Source organism: Sorex fumeus, unplaced genomic scaffold (assembly GCF_029834395.1).
Source record: "Sorex fumeus unplaced genomic scaffold, SorFum_2.1 ptg000007l, whole genome shotgun sequence".
In the NCBI taxonomy this organism is placed as follows: domain Eukaryota; kingdom Metazoa; phylum Chordata; class Mammalia; order Eulipotyphla; family Soricidae; genus Sorex; species Sorex fumeus.
Genome location: NW_026606064.1, coordinates 61,205,041 through 61,224,326, shown reverse-complemented (window position 1 = coordinate 61,224,326; position 19,286 = coordinate 61,205,041). Strand labels below are relative to the sequence as shown.

Below are 19,286 nucleotides of genomic sequence, written 5' to 3'. Positions count from 1 at the left end.
GAAAGTAAACGGCCAAAACTTAGGTATGTGGGAGACACCCACAAACCGCCTCTGGCTCAGCTATATAATTGGAGGCATGACTTCTCTGGTTCCTGATCCAACTGCTTAATGGCCATGACCCCAGAGACTCAGAAACAAATCTCGAAACCCAATGGCTTTTGGCAGAAATTCATCCGGTTCCTGCAGTAGGTTACTGGCACTGGGCCACCCCAGGTGGGAATAGGTTTTGTGCCTTGGCCTGTTCCCCCTGGCGGCCCAGTGGCCGTCATCCTCCAGAGGCCACTGGACAGTCAGGTCATGACCCAAAGACTCAGAAAGTAATCTTGAAATCCAGCAGCTTTTGGCAGAAATGCATCCGGACCATGCAGTAGGTTATTGTCACTGGGACACCCCAGGGGGGTAAAGGTGCTGTCCCTCCACCTGCTCCCCCTAGGTGACTCAGTGGCCGCCATCTTCCAGAGGGATTGGGCAGTTAGGTTTGGGCCCGCAGTGACGAGACATGTGGGGCCTCACGGGATTGTGGTGGAGCCAGCCGTTTCCTGCCCGTCCCAATGAGACCCTGATTCACCGCCCACAAATGGCCTCTCTGGCTCCTGATCAAGCTGCTTAATGACCATTATCCCAGAGACTCAGAAACAAATCTCAAAACCCAGCGGCTTTTGGCAAAAATGCATCCAGACCCCATAGTAGGTTACTGTCACCAGGCCACCCTAGGAGGTTAAGGGTGCTGTCCCTCCGCCTGCTCCCCTAGGTGGCTCGGTGGCTGCCATCTTCCAGAGGCCGTTGGACAGTCAGATTTGGTTCCGCCATGATGAGACACACAGGGCCTTATGGGATGGGGGTGGAACCGGCCCTTTCCTCCCCACCCCATCGAGACCCCAAGTTGCCACCAACAAACAGCCCCTCTGGCTCCTGATCAAGCCGCTTAATGGCCATGATCCCAGAGACTCAGAAACAAATCTCGAAACCCAACGGCTTTGGCACAAATGCATCTGGTCCCTGCAGTAGGTTACTGGTGCTGGGCCATCCCAGGTGGGAATAGGTTTTGTGCCTTGGCCTGTTCCCCCGCCATCCTTCAGAGGACACTGGACAGTCAGGTTTGGGCCCTCATTGATGAGACACATGGGGCCTCATGAGATGGAGGTGGAGCCGGCTCTTTCCTCCCCATCCCAATGAGACCCCGAGTCAGCACCCACAAATGGCCTCTCTGGCTCCTGATCAAGCTGCTTAACGGCCATGATCCCAGAGACTCAGGAACAAATCTCAGAACCTAGCAGGCTTTGGCTAGAAATCCCTCCAGATTTAATTGTTAAAATTTTGGAATTTCAAAATCGCGGCCACTACTGCAGCCACGGGACATCATATGTTATTTATAACCAGCAATAGAAAACAAATGGTCTACTGTTGGCAGATCTGAGTGTTGGGGTAAAATCCCAAATAATAATGGTGGGTCTTGTGTCAAAATATTGAATGTAATAAAAATAGAGAGAGGGTAATTTGGAAATTATCTGCCCCACAGGTAGAGGGAGAGTATGGGATGTAGGTCTACTGGGGTTTTGGTGGTGGAGAATGGACACTGGTGAAGATACGGGTGTTTCATTGTATGACCAAGACTTAAACCTGAAAGCTTTGTAACTGCTCTCATGGTGATTCAATAAATAAAATTATAAAAAAAGAAAAAAAAGTAAGGTGGAGTTCATACGCAGTTCAATCAGCCTAATCAGTGGCTGATAAGTACCAGTACTACTACATTTAAAAAAAATAAATGAAAATAAAAATAAATCATTAGGGCCTGGAGAGATCTCTGCAGGGAGCTGATTGGTTCCGAGATTCATATGTGTGTGTGTCTCTGGATTACGGCCGTGTGGGACCTTAAGTAGCTGGGGGCCATTTGTGGCTGTTATGTCAGAGTCCCATCAGAGAGAGGAGAAGGGTCAGCTCCTCCCCTGTCCTGTGAGGCCTAACATTTCCCACCACTGCCACCACGTACCTGGAGCTTTCATTGAGTTCTAGAAGATGGCAGCTACCGGGATTCCTAGGGGGCATATGGAGGGACGGCACCTGTTCCCATCTGGAGTGGCCCAGCAAAAGTGGGCTATTGCAGAATCTGGAGGCATCTCTGCAGCAAACCGCTCAGTTCCAAGATGTGTGTGTGTGTGTGTGTGTATGTGTGTGTGTGTGTGTGTGTGTGTGTGTGTGTCTGCACTGGTTGATCTCTTTGAGATCATTGAGAGTCTCTGGAACAAGGCCAGTAGATGAGCTTACATGGTTGGGGCCAATATAGCAAGTTCTTAAGAGCAAATACAGCAAATTAGGATTAAAGTGTATTTTTTCCTCATCTTAATTTTAATGACTATACAGAACTCTTATATTTATTTAGCAAATTTCAGATTTTTTTTAATGCCCTGTATTATAATATAGGTACCAGGAGTGTCTTGTGTAAATTTGTTTCGGTTGTTACTGATGATTTATTTTAAATAAATTCTTCAATACAGTATTGGTTAAAGTATAAGAACTCTAAAAACCTTTTGATTCATGCTTCCAAAGTATTCTCCAGTATGTTAAGTTTATGTTAATTTACATTCCTACCAGTAGGAATATGAGATGACCACTTTTATCAATACATATAAATTTCATTAAGATGTTTAGGATTTTGTTTTTAACATATGGATAGAAGAAAAAGTAAAGTGTAAAATCATTACTGATTAGTCTATTCAGCATCTCCTTCATTACTGAGTTAGTTCAAAGGTCTGTGTTTGAAATGCAGTTATTGTTTGTTGTTTACTTAATATAGATCCTATCCTGTTTTGAAAGGAAATTTCAAATGATTTGTAAAACAAACAAACAAACAAAAAAAACAAGTCAAAAGAAGTGCAGAAAAAGAGACTAGGGAGACAGATGATCGGCTTTCTAGCTTCATCTTGCATTACATTATTACATTAGCCTGCAGGTCTGTGTTGTGTAAAACATTTGCAGGTCCTCTAACTCTGTAAATCATTTCTAGGGCAACCTGTAATATTTTGTGAAATTAACTTTTTTTTTTTTTTGCTACAGTCCAGTGGTGCTCAGGGCTTACTCCTAGCTCTGCACTCAGGGATCACTCCTGGCAGGGCTAGTGGGGAAAAAAAGGGGGTCTTAATACCAATATATAGAACTCCAGAGCCAAAAAATTAACTTTTTCTAGTGAATTTTATAAACCTGTTGATAAATAATACTTCTTTATTTTTTTAACTTTTTAATTGAAACACTGTGAGATAGACCCTTACAAAGTTGTTCATGATTGGATTTCAGTCATACAGAATTCAAATACCCATCCCTCCAACAGTGTACATTTCCCAGCGCCAGTGTCCCCAGGTTCCCTCCTGTCACCCCTCACCACCCACCCCCTGCCTGCCTGTATGGCAGGTGCTTTTTCTCTCTCTCTTTCTCTCTTTCTCTCTCTCTCTCTCTCTCTCTCTCTCTCTCTCTCTCCTCCCCCTCCCCCACCACTTTTGGGCTTTGTGGTTTGCAATATTGATACTGAAAAGTTATCAAGAATATCCCTTCCCTACATTTAACCCTCAGATCTTGAATGACTTTTTAAAATTAATAACTGAATAATCTGTCCAAATAAGGTATAATGACTCATGAGAAAAAAGGGTAACTTTCAACTCTAGCTTTACTGAAGAATTTCAGAATTATTTTGAATAGTATACAATATTGTTCCGATAATGCACAATATTATCAATTGCTGTCGACTCAAACTAAGTGTCAGCATATTTTTTTATTGCTACCTTTCAAATGCATATATCTTTTGTGCCAGACTAAGGATAAAAATGTAAGACCTAGCAAAGAAAAAATTCATGAACACAGAAATTTTATCAGCTTAATTAGTCAAAGAATGTAGAACCAGATATAAAATGAACCTTTAATTTTTGTAATGAAATTAGTGTTAAAATAAGTATATTTAACCACAGATTTACCTTGAAACAAGAAGAAGAGAAAAGACGAAGTGCTGATATGTTATATGAAAAAATTAGAGAGCAGTTAAGAAAAACAGAAGAGCAATATTATCAAGAAGTTGAAGTGAAACAGCAGCTTGAACTCAACCTACGGACTCTAGACATGGAATTAAGGACTGTGAGAAATCATTTGAGTCAGGTAAATTATTCTTTGATAAAACTATTTGAATTTTTTTGTTTGTTTGTTTGGGGGCCGTGTGCCCTGGAAGTGCTCTGGACTTACTCTTGGCTCTGTGCTCAGGGATAACTCCTGGCGCTCAGGGGTGCTGGGGATTGAACCTGAGTTAGCCACATGCAAGGCAAGTGTTCTACCGCTCCAGCCCCTAAAACTGCTATATATTTGATGTTATGTATTTTGAATGTTATTTCATCAATACTTTTTTTTTGTGCCGCATCCTGCAGTGCTCAGGGGCTCCTCCTGGCGGTACTTGGGGGACCCTGCAGTACTGGAGATCGAACCTGAGCCTTCTATAGACATAGCATGTGCACTAGTCCTATCAACTATTTCTTGGTCCCATCATCAATATTTATAATAGCTTATTTATCTTAGGTACATCATCTAGTTTTTAAAAAAGCATAAATATTATCTCTTCCTAAATCTAAACTGTGACATTTCTAACTAAATTTATGCCATCTAATAAATGTTTACTTTATGTTCCTGTTTTTTTTTTTTGGTGGTGGTGGTACTAGGGGGAATCTACCCCAACATTCAAGGGATGTATTCAGTTCCTGGATGGTTCAGTTATAGCACCAAGAGACAGTGCAGAACTGTTTGGCACTGGTGCCGCACCTGTTGGTATTGATATATTATTAGAAGAAATGGATGGGGGAAGGTGAACGTAATATTCACAGGAGTGCTCATTTTGGATTTAAAAAATTTTAGATGCCTAAATTGCCTTGAGACTATGATGTAACTAGCTAAATGTTTCATAAGAATTTATAATTTTGGTGCTGGAACAATAGCACAGCAGGTAGGGCATTTGCCTTGCATGCGGCCTGCCCAGGTTCAATTCCCAGCATCCCATATGGTCCCCTGAGCACCGCCAGGAGTGATTCCTGAGTGCAAAGTCAGGAACAACCCCTGAGAATCTCCAGGTGTGACCCAAAAAGCAAAAAAAAAAAAAAAAAAAATTTATGATTTTGTAATACTATACATTCTGTATTTTGTTCTAGGACAAATTTAGCTGTTATTTAAAGTAGAATATGAGTTATTTAAAGTGATATATATATATATGTATCACTTATTTAAAGTAAAATATATATTACTTTGTTATTTATTTATTTATTTATTTATTTTTTTGCTTTTTGGGTCACACCCAGCGATGCTCAGGGGTTACTCCTGGCTCATGCACTCAGGAATTGCTCCTGGCGGTGCTCGGGGGACCATATGGGATGCTGGGAATTGAACCTGTGTCGGCCATGTTGGCTGCATGCAAGGCAAACGCCTTACCCGCTGTGCTATGGCTCCAGCCCCTACTTTGTTATTTAAAGTAAAATTTGAGTTATTTAAAGTGATATGTAAATAAAGTGCTGTCACTCATATAACTCCAAAAGTGGAGTTATTAGAATGATAAAGATCTTGTGCTTAAAAATACTGTTTCCCAGGTCCAGAGCAGTAGCACAGCCAGTAGGGTGCTTGCCCTGCATGCGGCTCACCTGGGTTTGTTCCCGACATCTCATGCTCCCTTGAGCACTTTCAGGAGTGATTCCTGAGTGCAGAGCCAGGAGTAACCACTGGGCATTACAGTGTCTCCTATCTTCCACCCTCCCCCCCCCCCAAGGCCTTCTTTTTAGAAGAAGAAGTATTCTTTTTTCTTTAATTTTGGGGCTACTCTCAGTGATATGAAGGCCAGCAGCATTGGGAGGGGGATGTGGAACCAGGGATCAGACTGGGGCAAAGCATGCCCCTCTCAATAAACATCTCCAGCCCTGAGACTGCTTCCATTGCACAGCTTTTTATTTTATTCTGCTGTTAACCTTTTGACTATTTTTTAATTTAATGATATGAGGCTAAAACTGAACGAAATGTGTCTCTAGGTTGTAGAAGAACGAGATGAAACCCAGAGGCAACTTTCTCGAGAACAGAATGCCAGAATATTACAAGAAGGAATTCTGACTAATCACCTTTCCAAACAAAAGGAGCTAGAAATGACACATAAGAAACTGAATTCAGAGGTAATATACATATACATATATACATACTATATGCGTGTATATGTATATATGTATATGCATGCATGTATACTTGGGGGTGTGCCTCTTTCCTTTCTGTGCTGGAGGGACCATTTGGTGCCAGGGATCAAACCAAGACATACACACACACACACACACACACACACACACACACACACACACATACACACTGTCTGTCTGTCTGTCTCTCTTTCTCTCTGAAACCAACAGGGTATATTATGGAAAATATAGAGGGCTTATGGCTTATATTAGCTTTTTTTTGAGAGTGGCATTATTTTTGGTTCATTGGATTAGGCAAATTTTTTAAAGTTTTTTTTGGTCTCTTTTTTTTTTTGCCAGCGGTAGGGTGTTCGCCTTACAAGCGGCCAACATGGCCGACCCGAGTTCGATTCCTCCGCCCCTCTTGGAGAGCCCGGCAAGCTACCGAGAGTATTCGATATGCCAGACACAGTAACAACAAAGTCTCCAATGGAGACGTTACTGGGCCCGCTCGAGCAAATCGACGATCAACGGGAGGGCCTTTACCTTTACCTTTTTTTTGCCATGCCCAGCAGTGCTCATGTATCATTCCTGGAAAACTCGGGGGATACATGAGTTGGTAGTATTGGGGATCCAGCCGGTGCTGACCATGCGTTAACCTTTTTTTTAAAATATTTATTTATTTTGGGTCACACAGTTGATGCTTAAGGGTTATCCTTATCTCTACACTCAGGAATTTGTCCTGGCTGTGCTCGAGGGACCATATGGGGTGCTGGGGATTGAACCTGGGTAGGCCAGGTGTGCAAGAAAAACACACTACTACTATGCTATTGCTCCGGCCTCAATGACTTAACTTTTTTTTTCTAAAAGCTCTTTAATTTCCAAACTATATGAGTATATTCTATTAAAAATTTTTTTTAAATTTATTGAATCACCATGAGAACAGTTACAAAGCTTTTGGGTCTAAGTCTCGGTCATGCAATGATCAAACACCCAGGCACACACACACTCACACACACATACATATACATATATATGTTATATATATTTATATTTTTATATAATATTTTCCTTGATATTTGATATCTGTTAGTTTATCGCTTTCGCCGTTGGTCAGGAGGAAAGTAAAGCTAATTTATAGATCATTTTTGGCATGTTATTCTGTTCCTGAGAAAAGTAACAGTTCTCTCCAGGTAGTCTCCTATTTTACTGTAAGAGGATTTTGAAAACACTGCTATGCCGTAATATATACCAACATAACTTACTGATAAATGTTTTTATCTCTAGTAAAGCAGTTCACTGTATTTTATCCATTAGAAATGTTATTGCTGCAGCAAATAATCGTATATAAGAAAGATTCATAAGCGAGATCTCAAAATTTGACGTTATTTGCCATTAGCTTTTTGAAATCAAAAGCTTCTTTTGTATTAAAATGGTTACATTAGAGAAGGAACTTTGCTTATGGTACACTTAGAAGAACTGGAAAAACACCTGCAGCTTGCTAACATTTTGACCAGTCTTTTTTGGAATTGCAATAACTGAGAAAGTTCATTATGTATATCTGTGGAATATGGTGAAAATCAACTTTTGGGAAACTTGATCTAAATATATACATTAGTTTTTTATGCCTCAGAACTTATTATAAAGGCCTTTTCAGTTCTGAGATTATTGAAAATTCTCATATTTTTGTTTTCTTTTATGCAGTTATTATACTTGGTGGGCTGGAGCGATATCACAGCAGATAAGGCGTTTGTCTTGCATGTGGCTGACGTGGCCGACACAGGCTCGATTCCTCCGCCTCTCTCAGAGAGCCCAGCAAGCTACTGAGAGTATCTTGCCCGCATGGCAAAGCCTGGCAAGCTCCCCATGATGTATTCGATATGCCAAACACAGTAACAAGTCTCACAATTTGTTGTGAGACGTTACTGGTGCCCGCGTGAGCAAATCAATGAACAACGGGAGGACAGTGCTACACTGCTATTATACTTGGTTAAATTTTTGAACCTCTGGGATTTATGCTGGTATAAAGTTTGAGGTTTGGATCTACTTTTTTTTTTCTTGTTTGGTAGCTGCCATTCAAACTCTTCATTGTCTAAAATTACAGTTTATTTTTCTGTTTTCCAGCAAGTCATTTGTGTCATTTTATTGCATGCTGGCTAAAAGTTCTGTATTTTACTTAGGTTTCTGATAGTCATGAAAAAGAAAATAATGGGTTGCATAAACACCATATGTTACAGGATGAAATTGTTATGCTAAAATTGGAAATTGACACAGTAAAAAATCAGAACCAGGAAAAGGAAAAGAAATATTTAGAAGACATTGAGGTGATAAAAGAAAAGAATGAGGATCTTCAGAGGACAATAAAGCGGACTGAGGAATCATTAACAGAAACAGTATTCCAGTATAGTGGACAGATTAACGTTCTGACAACTGAGAATGCAATGCTGAAGTCACAGCTGGAGGCTGCAAAACAAAACAAAGACAGGCTGGAAACACAGTTGGAAACGTACCTCTCGAGACTGGCAACTGCCACTCAAGATCACCAACAAAGTCAGGCATCAAAAAGAGAACTAGAAGTCTCCTTCCAGAGAGCAAAAGATGAATGGGCTCGTCTACAAGATAAAATGGATTTTGACATGGCTAATGTAAAAGAGAGCAATGAGGTGCTTTCTCAACAGCTTGCCAGAACTGAAAGTAAATTAAATAACCTGGAAATTGAGCTCCATCATGCAAGAGATTCTCTTAGAGAAAAGACATTAGCTTTGGAATGTATTCAAAAAGACCTAAGCCAAACGCAGGGTCAGAAGAAGGAAATTGAACACCTGTATCGGAATGAACAAGGTAAGGTGAATAAATACATTGGTAAGCAGGAATCCTTAGAAGAGAGACTGTCTCAGCTGCAAAGTGAAAATATGTTACTTCGCCAGCAATTGGATGATGCCCAAAACAAAGCTGATAGTAAAGAAAAGACAGTGATGAGTATCCACGGCCAGTTTCAGGACGCTGTCAAAAGGTTGCAGGTTGAGAGTGAAAAACAAGGTCTTATGCTGGAAGAGAGAACTAAGGAGTTAATCAATGATTGTAATCATCTAAAAGAAACTATATGCCAGTATGAAAGCGAGAAAGCAGAAAGAGAAGTAAGTATCCAGAAAGAATGTTTTCCAAACTTCCCAAAGAAAAGTCTAAGTCATATTTGATTATGGCTCAATGTTGAATATGGTTGAATATTAAACATCTATTAGACTGAAAATATAGTGCTCTATCATTTTGAATATATACCTCATGTTCAGCTCCCCCTCCCAAAAATACAGAACAAAGATATTGTTTACTGTATCATCTTTACTGTATTTATGGAAAAGTACCTACTTTCCTATAAATCATAATTTGGGACAAATGTGTTTTAGCAAAACTGCATTTATTATAACATTTTACTAAAATTTGATATAATTTTCTGCTGCTATTTATAATTCACTATAAATAACTTTGTAAAGAATTTGCTCATAATTGCCATTTTAAACCTCAATTATTATCATTTGGACATAAATTTTATTCCAGTGTTTCTCATCTTTTTTTTAACTATATGCCCCCTACCAACTTTGCTTCCTTCCTGTGGTCCCTCCATTTAGGTGATTTTTTTTTCCCTTTTGGATTATACCCGGCAGTGCTCAGGATTTGCTCCTGGCTCAGCTGAACAGGGCATGGGGAGACTATGTGATTCCAGGAATTCAACCCAGGTTGACTGCTTGCAAGGACCTTACCCCTTCTACTACCCTCTGGGTCCCCATTTTCATGTTAAGAAAGTATGCTATTGTTTTGTTTTTGTTTGGGGGTGACACCTGGCTGTGCTCAGGGCTTACTCCTCACTCTGCCCTCAGGAATCACTCCTGGCAGTGGTTCCAGGGACCTTATGTGGTGCCAGGGATTGAACCTGGATCAGTTCACTCACTGTTCTCTGCCCCTGGGCAATCGTGATAGTAAGAATGGAGGCAGAAGACCCAGAGGAAGGTTGGAGGCCAGGTTGCATAAGACCATAAAAGTCATTGGAATGACTCTACTCCACTCCATTTTCATTCTGAGGTAGGCATCTAGTTAAACAGAGTAGTAACTAAGCGGGGAACTCTGAAGTTCATTTGAACCTCGATTCTGGAGTGGAAAGACTGGTGGTATGGCTCAGGTGGCACAGTGCATGTCTTGTTGACATTTTTGAGTCCCTAGATTTGAACCCAGCACTTTGGTGACACCCTACCCTTCATCTGTTGGGTGTGATCTCTACAGAGATGGCAACAAGTATAAAAAAGATGTTGAAAAATGTTCACATGTGAAATTTACCAGCACTAGCCCCACTTACATTCCCTGTGTCTTTTTGAGAAGTTGGTAGGTTGTAAAGTTTTGCACATTATTGGGGGTGATGGAGAGTGAGATAACATATTATTTGGTAGGCAGGAGGACAGTACCCGTCTTTTTAATTTCTCATGTGAGGAAATGAAGGTGAGTTGGGATGATTTTCGGTGTACTTATGTTAGTTAGCATTATATATTTCAGCATCCTGTGCTAATGTGACCTATAGAGTTTAACAGAAATGTTTCATTAGGTTGTTGTGAGACAACTTCAACAGGAACTGGCCGATACCCTAAAAAAGCAGTCCATGTCAGAGGCTTCTCTGGAGGTCATATCACGTTACCGGTCTAACTTAGAGGATGAGAAGAAGGATTTAAAGAAGAAAGTAAGTCAAATCAGAATCTGAAATAGGTCAGGTCAACGGCTAATCTTCCAACATCCCCCCCTTGCCCCTGCCTCAGTTTTTAGACCACTTTCAGTTATGCTCAGGGCTTACTCTTAGCTCTACTCAGGGATCACTTCTGGAGGACTTGGGAGGACCATATAGGGTATTGGGGATGCAATCTGGGCTGACTGCATGCCAGGCATGCACTTTACCTGCTGCACTATTTCTCTGGCTAATTTGTATTTATTTTTTTATTATTAATTTTTTAAATTTGATCACTGTGAGATAGAGCATTACAAGCTGTTGATAATTTGGTTTTAGTCATACAGTGTTCCAACACCCATCCCTCCACCAGTGTAATTTCCCATCACCAATGTCCTCAGTTTTTCTTCCTCCCCCAAATCACCCCCCACCTCAGTCTGCCTCTATGGCAGTCACCTATCTTCTCTGTCTCTCTTTCTCTTTCAATATCTCATTTTAGGCATTATGATTTTTAAAAAATTTTTTATTAGTGGAACACCATGAGGTACAGTTGTAGACTTACAAATATTTGTGCTTGGGTTTCAGTTATACTATGATCAAGTACCCATCCCTCCACCAGTGCCCATTCTCCATTACCACTGATCCCACTATCCCTCCCACCCCCATCCACCCCATCCCACCCCACCTCTGTGGCAGGGCATTCCTTTTTGTTCTCTCTCTTCTTTTGGGTGCTGTGGTTTACAAAAGAGGCATTGAGTGGCAGTCATGTTTGGTCTATAGTCTACTTTCAGCATGGATCTCCCATCCTGGGAGGATCCTCCCAACACCCTTTATTTGGTGCTCCCTTCGCTATCTGAGCTGCCTTTTCACCTAGCATGTGTGGCTGGTCTCCAAGCCATGGAGTGAACCTCCTGGAACTTATCTCGGCTATTCTTGGGTGTTCGACTCCCATTTTGTTACTTTATATTCCCCAGAAGAATGCAATCTTTCTATGTCTGTCCCTCTCTTTCTGACTCATTTCGCTAATATGATACTTTCCATTTAGTACCACTTGTATGTAAATTTTATGACATCATCTTTTCTAACAGCTACATAGTACTCCATTGTGTAGATGTACCAAAGTTTCTTTAACCAGTCATCTGTTCTCAGGCACTCAGGTTTTTTCCAGATTTTGGCTATTATGAACAGTGCAGCAATGAACATAGAAGTGCAGATGTCATTTTGACTGTACTTTTTTGCCTCTCCGGGGTATATTCCCAGGAGTGGTATTGTTGGGTCAAATGGGAGCCCAATTTCTAATTTTTTGAGAAACGTCCATACTGTTTTTCAAAAGGGCTGAACCAGTTGGCATTCCCACCTGCAGTTAAGGAGAGTCCCTTTCTACCCACATCCATGCCAACACCAGTTGTGTTTGTTCTTTTGGATGTGGGCCAGTCTCTGTGGTGTGAGATGATACCTCATTGTGGTTTTGATCTGCTTCTCCCTGATGAATAATGATGTAGAGCATTTTCTCATGTGCCTTTTTGCCATTTTCTGTTCATTCCATCGCCCCATTTTTGATGGGGTTGGATGTTTTCTTCTTGTGGAGTTCAACCAATGCTTTCTATATCCTTGATAACAACCCCTTGTAGAATGGGTATTCGGCGAATATCCTTTCCCATTCTGTAGACTATTTTTGTATTTTGGTCACGGTTTCTTTTGAGGTGCAGAAGCTTCTTAGTTTAAGATAGTCCCATTTGTCTATCTCTGTTTTCACTTGCTTGGCCAGTGGTGTGTCATCTTTGAAGATACCTTTAGCTTCAGTGTCGTGAGTGTTTTGCCAAACTTGTCTTCAATGTACCTTATGGATTCTGGTCTGTTGTTGAGGTCTTTAATCTGTTTTGATCTTTCTTTTGTACCTGGTGTTAGGCAGAGATCTGAGCCCATTTTTTTGCACATAGCTGTCCAGTTTTGCCAGCACAGTTTGTTAAAGAGGCTTTCCTTGCTCCTCTAACATTTCTTGCTCCCTTATCAAAGATTAGATGATTATATGTTTGGGGGGAGATGTCAGTATATTCAACCCTGTTCCATTGGTCTGCAGCTCTGCCTTTGTTCCAGTACCATGCTGTTTTAATTATTACTGCTTTGTAGTAGAGTTTGAAGTTGGCATTATGATTTTTTAATTTGCCTAACTAATATAAGACTTTCATGATTTTCATTGGCAGCTCTTTATGTTTTCATTAACATCGCAGTTTTACTCTCTTTATAATGCATCTATTTCTTAAACTTAATATATCATATTAATATCTCCTACCATAATGAAAGGAGCCAGATAAAATTAGGATGTTTAATAGCTTGTTTCAAAAAGTTATCTTTTTTTCTTTCATTTACATTTATGAGTGGATATAGAATCTGTGTGTATATTTCATGGATCTCATAACATCTCACAGAAAGTTCGATTATGTAAGCAGTTAAAGATAGGCTTTCTCTTTACTTTCTCTTAATTTTAGGTGCATTGTAAAAGAATTGAAGTACTCAAATCATGCCTAGTACATACGATCTAAACAGAGAATTAAGAAAACAGTCTAGGGCTGGAGCTATAGTATAGTAGATAGAATGTTTGCCTTGCCTTGCACATGTCCAACCCAGGTTCGATCCCCAGATCTCCATATGGTCCTCTGAGCACTGCCAGGAGTAATTCCTAAGTGCAGAGTCAGGAGTAACCCTTGAGCAAGGCTGCTGTGACCCAAAACGCAAAAAAAAAAAAAAAAACAAACACCCGAAAAAGAAAAAGAAAGAAAAACAGTTCAGATCCTGCCTTCGGATTAAAAATCCAAGTATATTGAGAAAAAGATGTCATATTAGCTCGTTTAAAATACACATTTCATTGTGTAAATGTACCAAAGCTTCTTTAACCAGTCATCTGTTCTCGGGCACTCAGGTTTTTTCCAGATTTTGGCTATTGTAAAGAGTGCTGCAATGAACAAACAATTGCAGATGTCACTTCGACTATACATTTTTGCCTCTCTGGGATATATTCCCAGGAGTGCTATAGCTGGGTCAAATGGGAGATCGAATTCTAATTTTTTGAGAATCGTCCATACTGTTTTCCAAAAGGGTTGGACCAGCCTGCATTCCCACCAGCAGTGAAGGAGGGTCCCTTTCTCGCCACATCCGCGCCAGCACCTGTTGCTTTTGTTCTTGTGGATGTGGGCCAGTCTCTGTGGTGTGAAATGATATCTCATTGTTGTTTTGATCTGCATCTCTCTGATGATTAGTGATGTAGAGCATTTTCTCATGTGCCTTTTTGCCATTCGGATTTCTTCTTTGCGAAAGTTTCTATTCATTTCCTCGCCCCATTTTTTGATGGGGTTGGGTGATTTCTTCTTGTGTAGTTTAACCAGTACCTTGTATATGCTTGAAATCAACCCCTTGTCGGATGTGTATTTGGTGAATATTCTTTCCCATTCTGTAGGCTGTCTTTGTATTTTGGTCACTGTTTCTTTTGAGGTGCAGAAGCTTCTTAGTTTAAGATAGTCCCATTTGTCTATCTCTGTTTTCACTTGCTCGGCCAGTGGCGTGACGTCTTTGAAGACACCACTAACTTCAATATCGTGGAGAGTTTTGCCAACTTTGTCTTCAATAAACATTATGGATTCCGGTCTGATGTTGAGGTCATAAATCCATTTCGATCTTACTTTTGTGCATGGCGTTAGGCAGAGATCTGAGCCCACTTTTTTGCATGTAGCCGTCCAGTTTTGCCAGCACAACTTATTAAAGAGGCTTTCCCTGCTCCATTTCACTTTTCTTGCCCCCTTATCGAAGATTAGATGATTATATGTTTGGGAGGAGATGTCAGTATATTCAACTCTATTCCATTGGTCTGCAGCTCTGCTTTTGTTCCAGTACCATGCTGTTTTGATTATTACTGCTTTGTAGTAGAGCTTGAAGTTAGTAGAAAAGATGAAGTTATGAAATTTACATACAAGTGGTACTACATGGAAAGTATCATGTTAAGCGAAATGAGTCAGAAAGAGCGGGATAGACACAGAAAGATTGCATTCATCTGGGGAACATAAAGCAACAAAACGGGAGACTAACACCCAGGAAGGGCTCAGATTAGTACCAGGAATTTAGCTCCATGACTTGAAGGCCAGCCACATGTGCTAGGTGAGAAGGAAGCTCAGATAGAGAAGAGAGCACCAAATAAAGGGTGTTGTGAAGACCCTCCCAGGGTGGGAGAGACATGCTAAAAGTGGTCTATAGACCAAACATGACTGCCACTCAATGCCTCTCTGGCAAAACACAGTACCCAAAAGAAGAGAGAGAGAACAGGGAGGAATGCCCTGCCACAGCGGCAGGGTGGGACGGGGGGGTGGGGGGGAGGATGGGGGGTGGGAGGGATGCTAGGACCCGTGGTGGGGGAGGATGGGCACTGGTGGAGGGATGGGTACTTGATCATTGTATAACTGAAACCCAAGCACAAAAATTTATTAGTCTATAAGTGTACTTCATGGTGTTTCACTAATAAAAAAAATGATAAAAAAAATTGGAAAAAAAAAATAAAATACACATTTCAGTGTCTCAGTATAATTTAGAGTTGTGGCACCATTACTGCTTGCAGTTTTGTACTATTTCCATTCAGAAGACACCCTGCAAACTTCAGCTGTCACCTGCAGCCCAGCCTTCTCTCCCTCCCGAGGCAGGGCTTACTGCTGGTGGCCTCAGGTGCTGTGGGGCATTGAACCTGGGCTTCCTGGATGCCAGGTTTGTGCTCAGAATTTTGACCTATATCCCCAGTCCTTAGTATTGAAATTTATTCTCTGAATTAATTGGGAGATTCCTGAGGCAGAAATCTTGGCCTGGCTTATTTATACTGTCCTTTCTGTCTTCCAGTTTCCTCTTTTTGCTTTATCCTACATTTATTCAGCTCTGGCCTTTTATCCCTGAAGCTTTTTCTCTCATTAATTCTCTTACTTCCTTGGCATTTTTTGTGTAGTCTGTACAAAGCAGGTTAACCTTTAATTTGTATTGTTTTTAGCTTATCTTTTTAATTATAAATTTGTCTAAGGAAAAATAATATTTGATGTACATGTTGTCTGTCCTTGCAAATGTTTAACCTGATTGTTGTTGAGATAAAATTAAGTACTCTATAGCATGCCAATAAATTCTTGTTGGGAGTTCATTTTCTTTTAAATTAAATATTTTTTTCAAACAAGTGAAATTGGAAGTTAATTTAACAGAGGAGAGTTGTTATGTTAAAGATTACTCCCCCACTATGGAAAAAAATCTAAATTTTATTTTCTTCATTATGTAGGCAGAATTGGGATTTGCAGATAGCTTTATAGCACCTTACCAACTGTTAAAACTCTACTGAGGAGGTTTATGGTATTCCATACCACATTTATCAGAGACTTGCTATTGTTACCCAGCATAAAAAGTTGCTGGGAACAAATTGATTTGGTAAATTTTTTTTTCCTTTTTGGGTCACACCCGGTGATACACAGGGGTTACTCCTGGCTCTTGCACTCAGGAATTACTCCTGGCGATGCTCAGGGGACCATATGGGATACTGGAATTAAACCTGGTTCAGCTGTGTGTAAGGCAAACACCCTACCCACTGTGCTATTGCTCCATCTCCTGATTTGGTAAATTTGATTTAGCATTAGAGTCCAATATTTATTTCTGTGTCAGTGACTTTATCCTGTCCCCGAAGGACATGTAAGTGCCGTGCTACTCAGTCAAAGTGCTGGTGGCTCACTAGTAGTATAATGAAGTAAATGACAGGGGTCAGAGAGATGGTATAGGAGTAAGAATTGTATTCCTGCCTTGAGCATGGTAACACCAGGAGTGATACCTGAGCACAGAGCCAGGAGTAACCCCTGGGTTCTTTTGGGTATAGTCCAATACTTCTCCCTGCTAAAAAGAGTAAGTTAGTAAGTAAGGCCCTCCCGTTGATCATCGATTTGCTCGAGCGGGCCCAGTAACGTCTCCATTGGAGACTTTGTTGTTACTGTGTTTGGCATATCGAATACATCACAGGGAGCTTGCCAGGCTCTGGCGTGCGGGCGAGATACTCTCGGTAGCTTGCCGGGCTCTCCGAGAGGGGCGGAGGAATCGAACTCGGGTCGGCCATGTTGGCTGCGTGCAAGGCAAACGCCCTACCGCTGTGCTATGAATTATTATAAGTTTAGAAAAGTACTGTTGACTTATGGAATTGCTGCAGAATTTTAGGAATTGGGGATATATTCAGGGCCGCAGGCTCCCCATTTGCTGTTACTGTCAATGTTATGGAAAAAAAGTTTCATTGTAACTTGTTTAGAAGACTGCTCTCAGTGAAAGACTATTCACCTATGAGAATTTAATAGTAAATATTACAAATGAGGATCGATGTGATATTCGGTATATAAAAACACATGTGTACTATAAGGTAGTTTTCTCTATATTCATATTTTTTTAACTTGGAGGGGGGTTACGACTGGCAATTCTCAGGGGTTACTTCTGGGTCCACACTCAGAAATTACTCCTGGCAATGCTCAGAGGACTGTATGGTAAGCCCGAGATTGATCCCGGGTCAGGTGCATACAAGACAAGCACCCTACCCACTGTACTACCTCTTCAGTTCCTCTTTCTCTATTTTTGACCACCTTGTAAATCTGTGTACTTTTTTGATAGAGCATGATTTCATAACATGAATAATGTTTTGTGTTAGAGTTAGAAGAGAGGTTGGCAAACTTGGCTATCAAGTGCCAGGTAAGAAATAGTCCAGGCTTTGAGGGTGAAAAGGTCTCTGTCTCAGATTGACCTGGCATGACTTGGCATGAGAATGGCTGGAAACAATAGGCAGATGAAAGAACGTAGTAATAAAGTTTCTGTTACCGGAACAGGTGATGGTAGATTGGTTCAAGATTACTAGTAAAGTTTTTTTTCTTCCTTTTTTCAGTTGCAAGAAGTCCAGGATCAACATACTGAGGCCATAAGATGTGTTGAGAAGATGAAAGACCACATGCAAAAGTAATGCTTCGAGCAGCACATACAGTAATGAGTATTTATAAAGTAGATTAGCAGGGTGCTATTAGAAATGTGTCCATTATGATGCATCTGACATATCTGCTCAGCTGGGTAAAAATGGCAGCTCTGAGCTACTTAAGTTCCTAGTTTCTGTACATTCTCTCTGAATTCTGCATATTATCCAGAAAGAATTTAGAAAAATGGCATGATTAACCAATTCATCTACTTTTTATTCTATTTATTTAGTTTTGGTTTGGGAGTCACATATAACATTATTCAGGGCTTACTCCTGGCTCTGTGCTCAGGGATCACTCCTGGCGGTGTTCAGGGTACTCCTGTGGGGTGCCAGGGATCAAACCAGGGTTGGTCACATACAAGGCAAGTGTCCTACCCACTGCAGTATCTCTCCAGCTCCAATCATCTACTTTTTAAATTTTAAGAATTTTTGTAATTGTACCTTTAGATGTTCGTTTGAAATTATGTAAGTTTTTAGAACCTCTGTGTAAAAATAATTATTTTCAAAACATGTGCTTTAGGCTTGAAATTGAAAATGGCAAGTTAAACATTACCGTCCAAAAACAAGCATCCAAAATTGAACAGCTTCAAAAAAATCCATTAAGTACAAGTTTGGTGAGTCACTCTATTAATTTCTGTCAAGCTAAAAAATAATTTTTATGTTTCTTAGTCGTTGTATATAAGAATATTTGTACAATCTGAAAAATATTTGTTAATAAAAATGTTTCATATTGATGATCCTTATTACTGGTAATCATGCATTTAGGTAATCATGATCTTTTTTTCTTTTTGTTTTGGGGAACCACATTTGGCGGTGCATAGGGCTTATTCCTGACATGCAAGGCAAGTGTCCTACCCCTTGTACTACCACTTGGCCCCTGGTCACACTGTTTTTATTTATTTTATTTTGTTATATTTTTGCTTTTGGGGTCACACCCAGCTGATGCTCAGGGGTTACTCCTGGCTCTGCACTCAGGAATCACTCCTGGCCATGCTTGGGGGACCATATGGGATGCTGGGAATCAAACCGGGTTGGCCACATGCAAGGCAAACGGCCCTACCAGCTGTGCTATTGCTCCAGCCCCCACACTGTTTTTAACTAAGATTTTGCTACAGAAATTAACATTTTTGTGGCTAGAGGTATAATTTTATTCTCTTACATATGACTAGTCAATTGTTTCTGTATCTTTTGTTAAAACTGCTATCCTTGTTCCATTTAATTGTGTGGCATTCTTGTTGGACATCAGTTTACCATACATGTGATGGTTTATTTTTGAATTCCTATACATTGTTACACATATACCTCTCCCACACACACACATAAATATTTTGAGAACTCTTTGCTAGTAATTGTGCATATTGACAATTGCCTTGCATAATAATCAAGTGGTAGAATGTCCTTA

At 40.5% G+C, this 19,286-nt stretch overlaps 1 protein-coding gene across 1 annotated transcript in view; it reads left to right on the top strand.

Annotated features, from left to right (window-relative positions):
* ANKRD26 (ankyrin repeat domain containing 26) overlaps nt 1-19,286 on the top strand; it is an 81,342-nt gene that overhangs the window by 49,553 nt on the left and 12,503 nt on the right. Inside the window, exons 22-27 of the mRNA XM_056132017.1 lie at nt 3,957-4,140; nt 6,039-6,176; nt 8,411-9,310; nt 10,765-10,896; nt 17,801-17,871; nt 18,405-18,498. Coding sequence (XP_055987992.1) covers nt 3,957-4,140; nt 6,039-6,176; nt 8,411-9,310; nt 10,765-10,896; nt 17,801-17,871; nt 18,405-18,498 — 1,519 coding nt within the window. The remainder of the gene's footprint in view (nt 1-3,956; nt 4,141-6,038; nt 6,177-8,410; nt 9,311-10,764; nt 10,897-17,800; nt 17,872-18,404; nt 18,499-19,286) is intronic.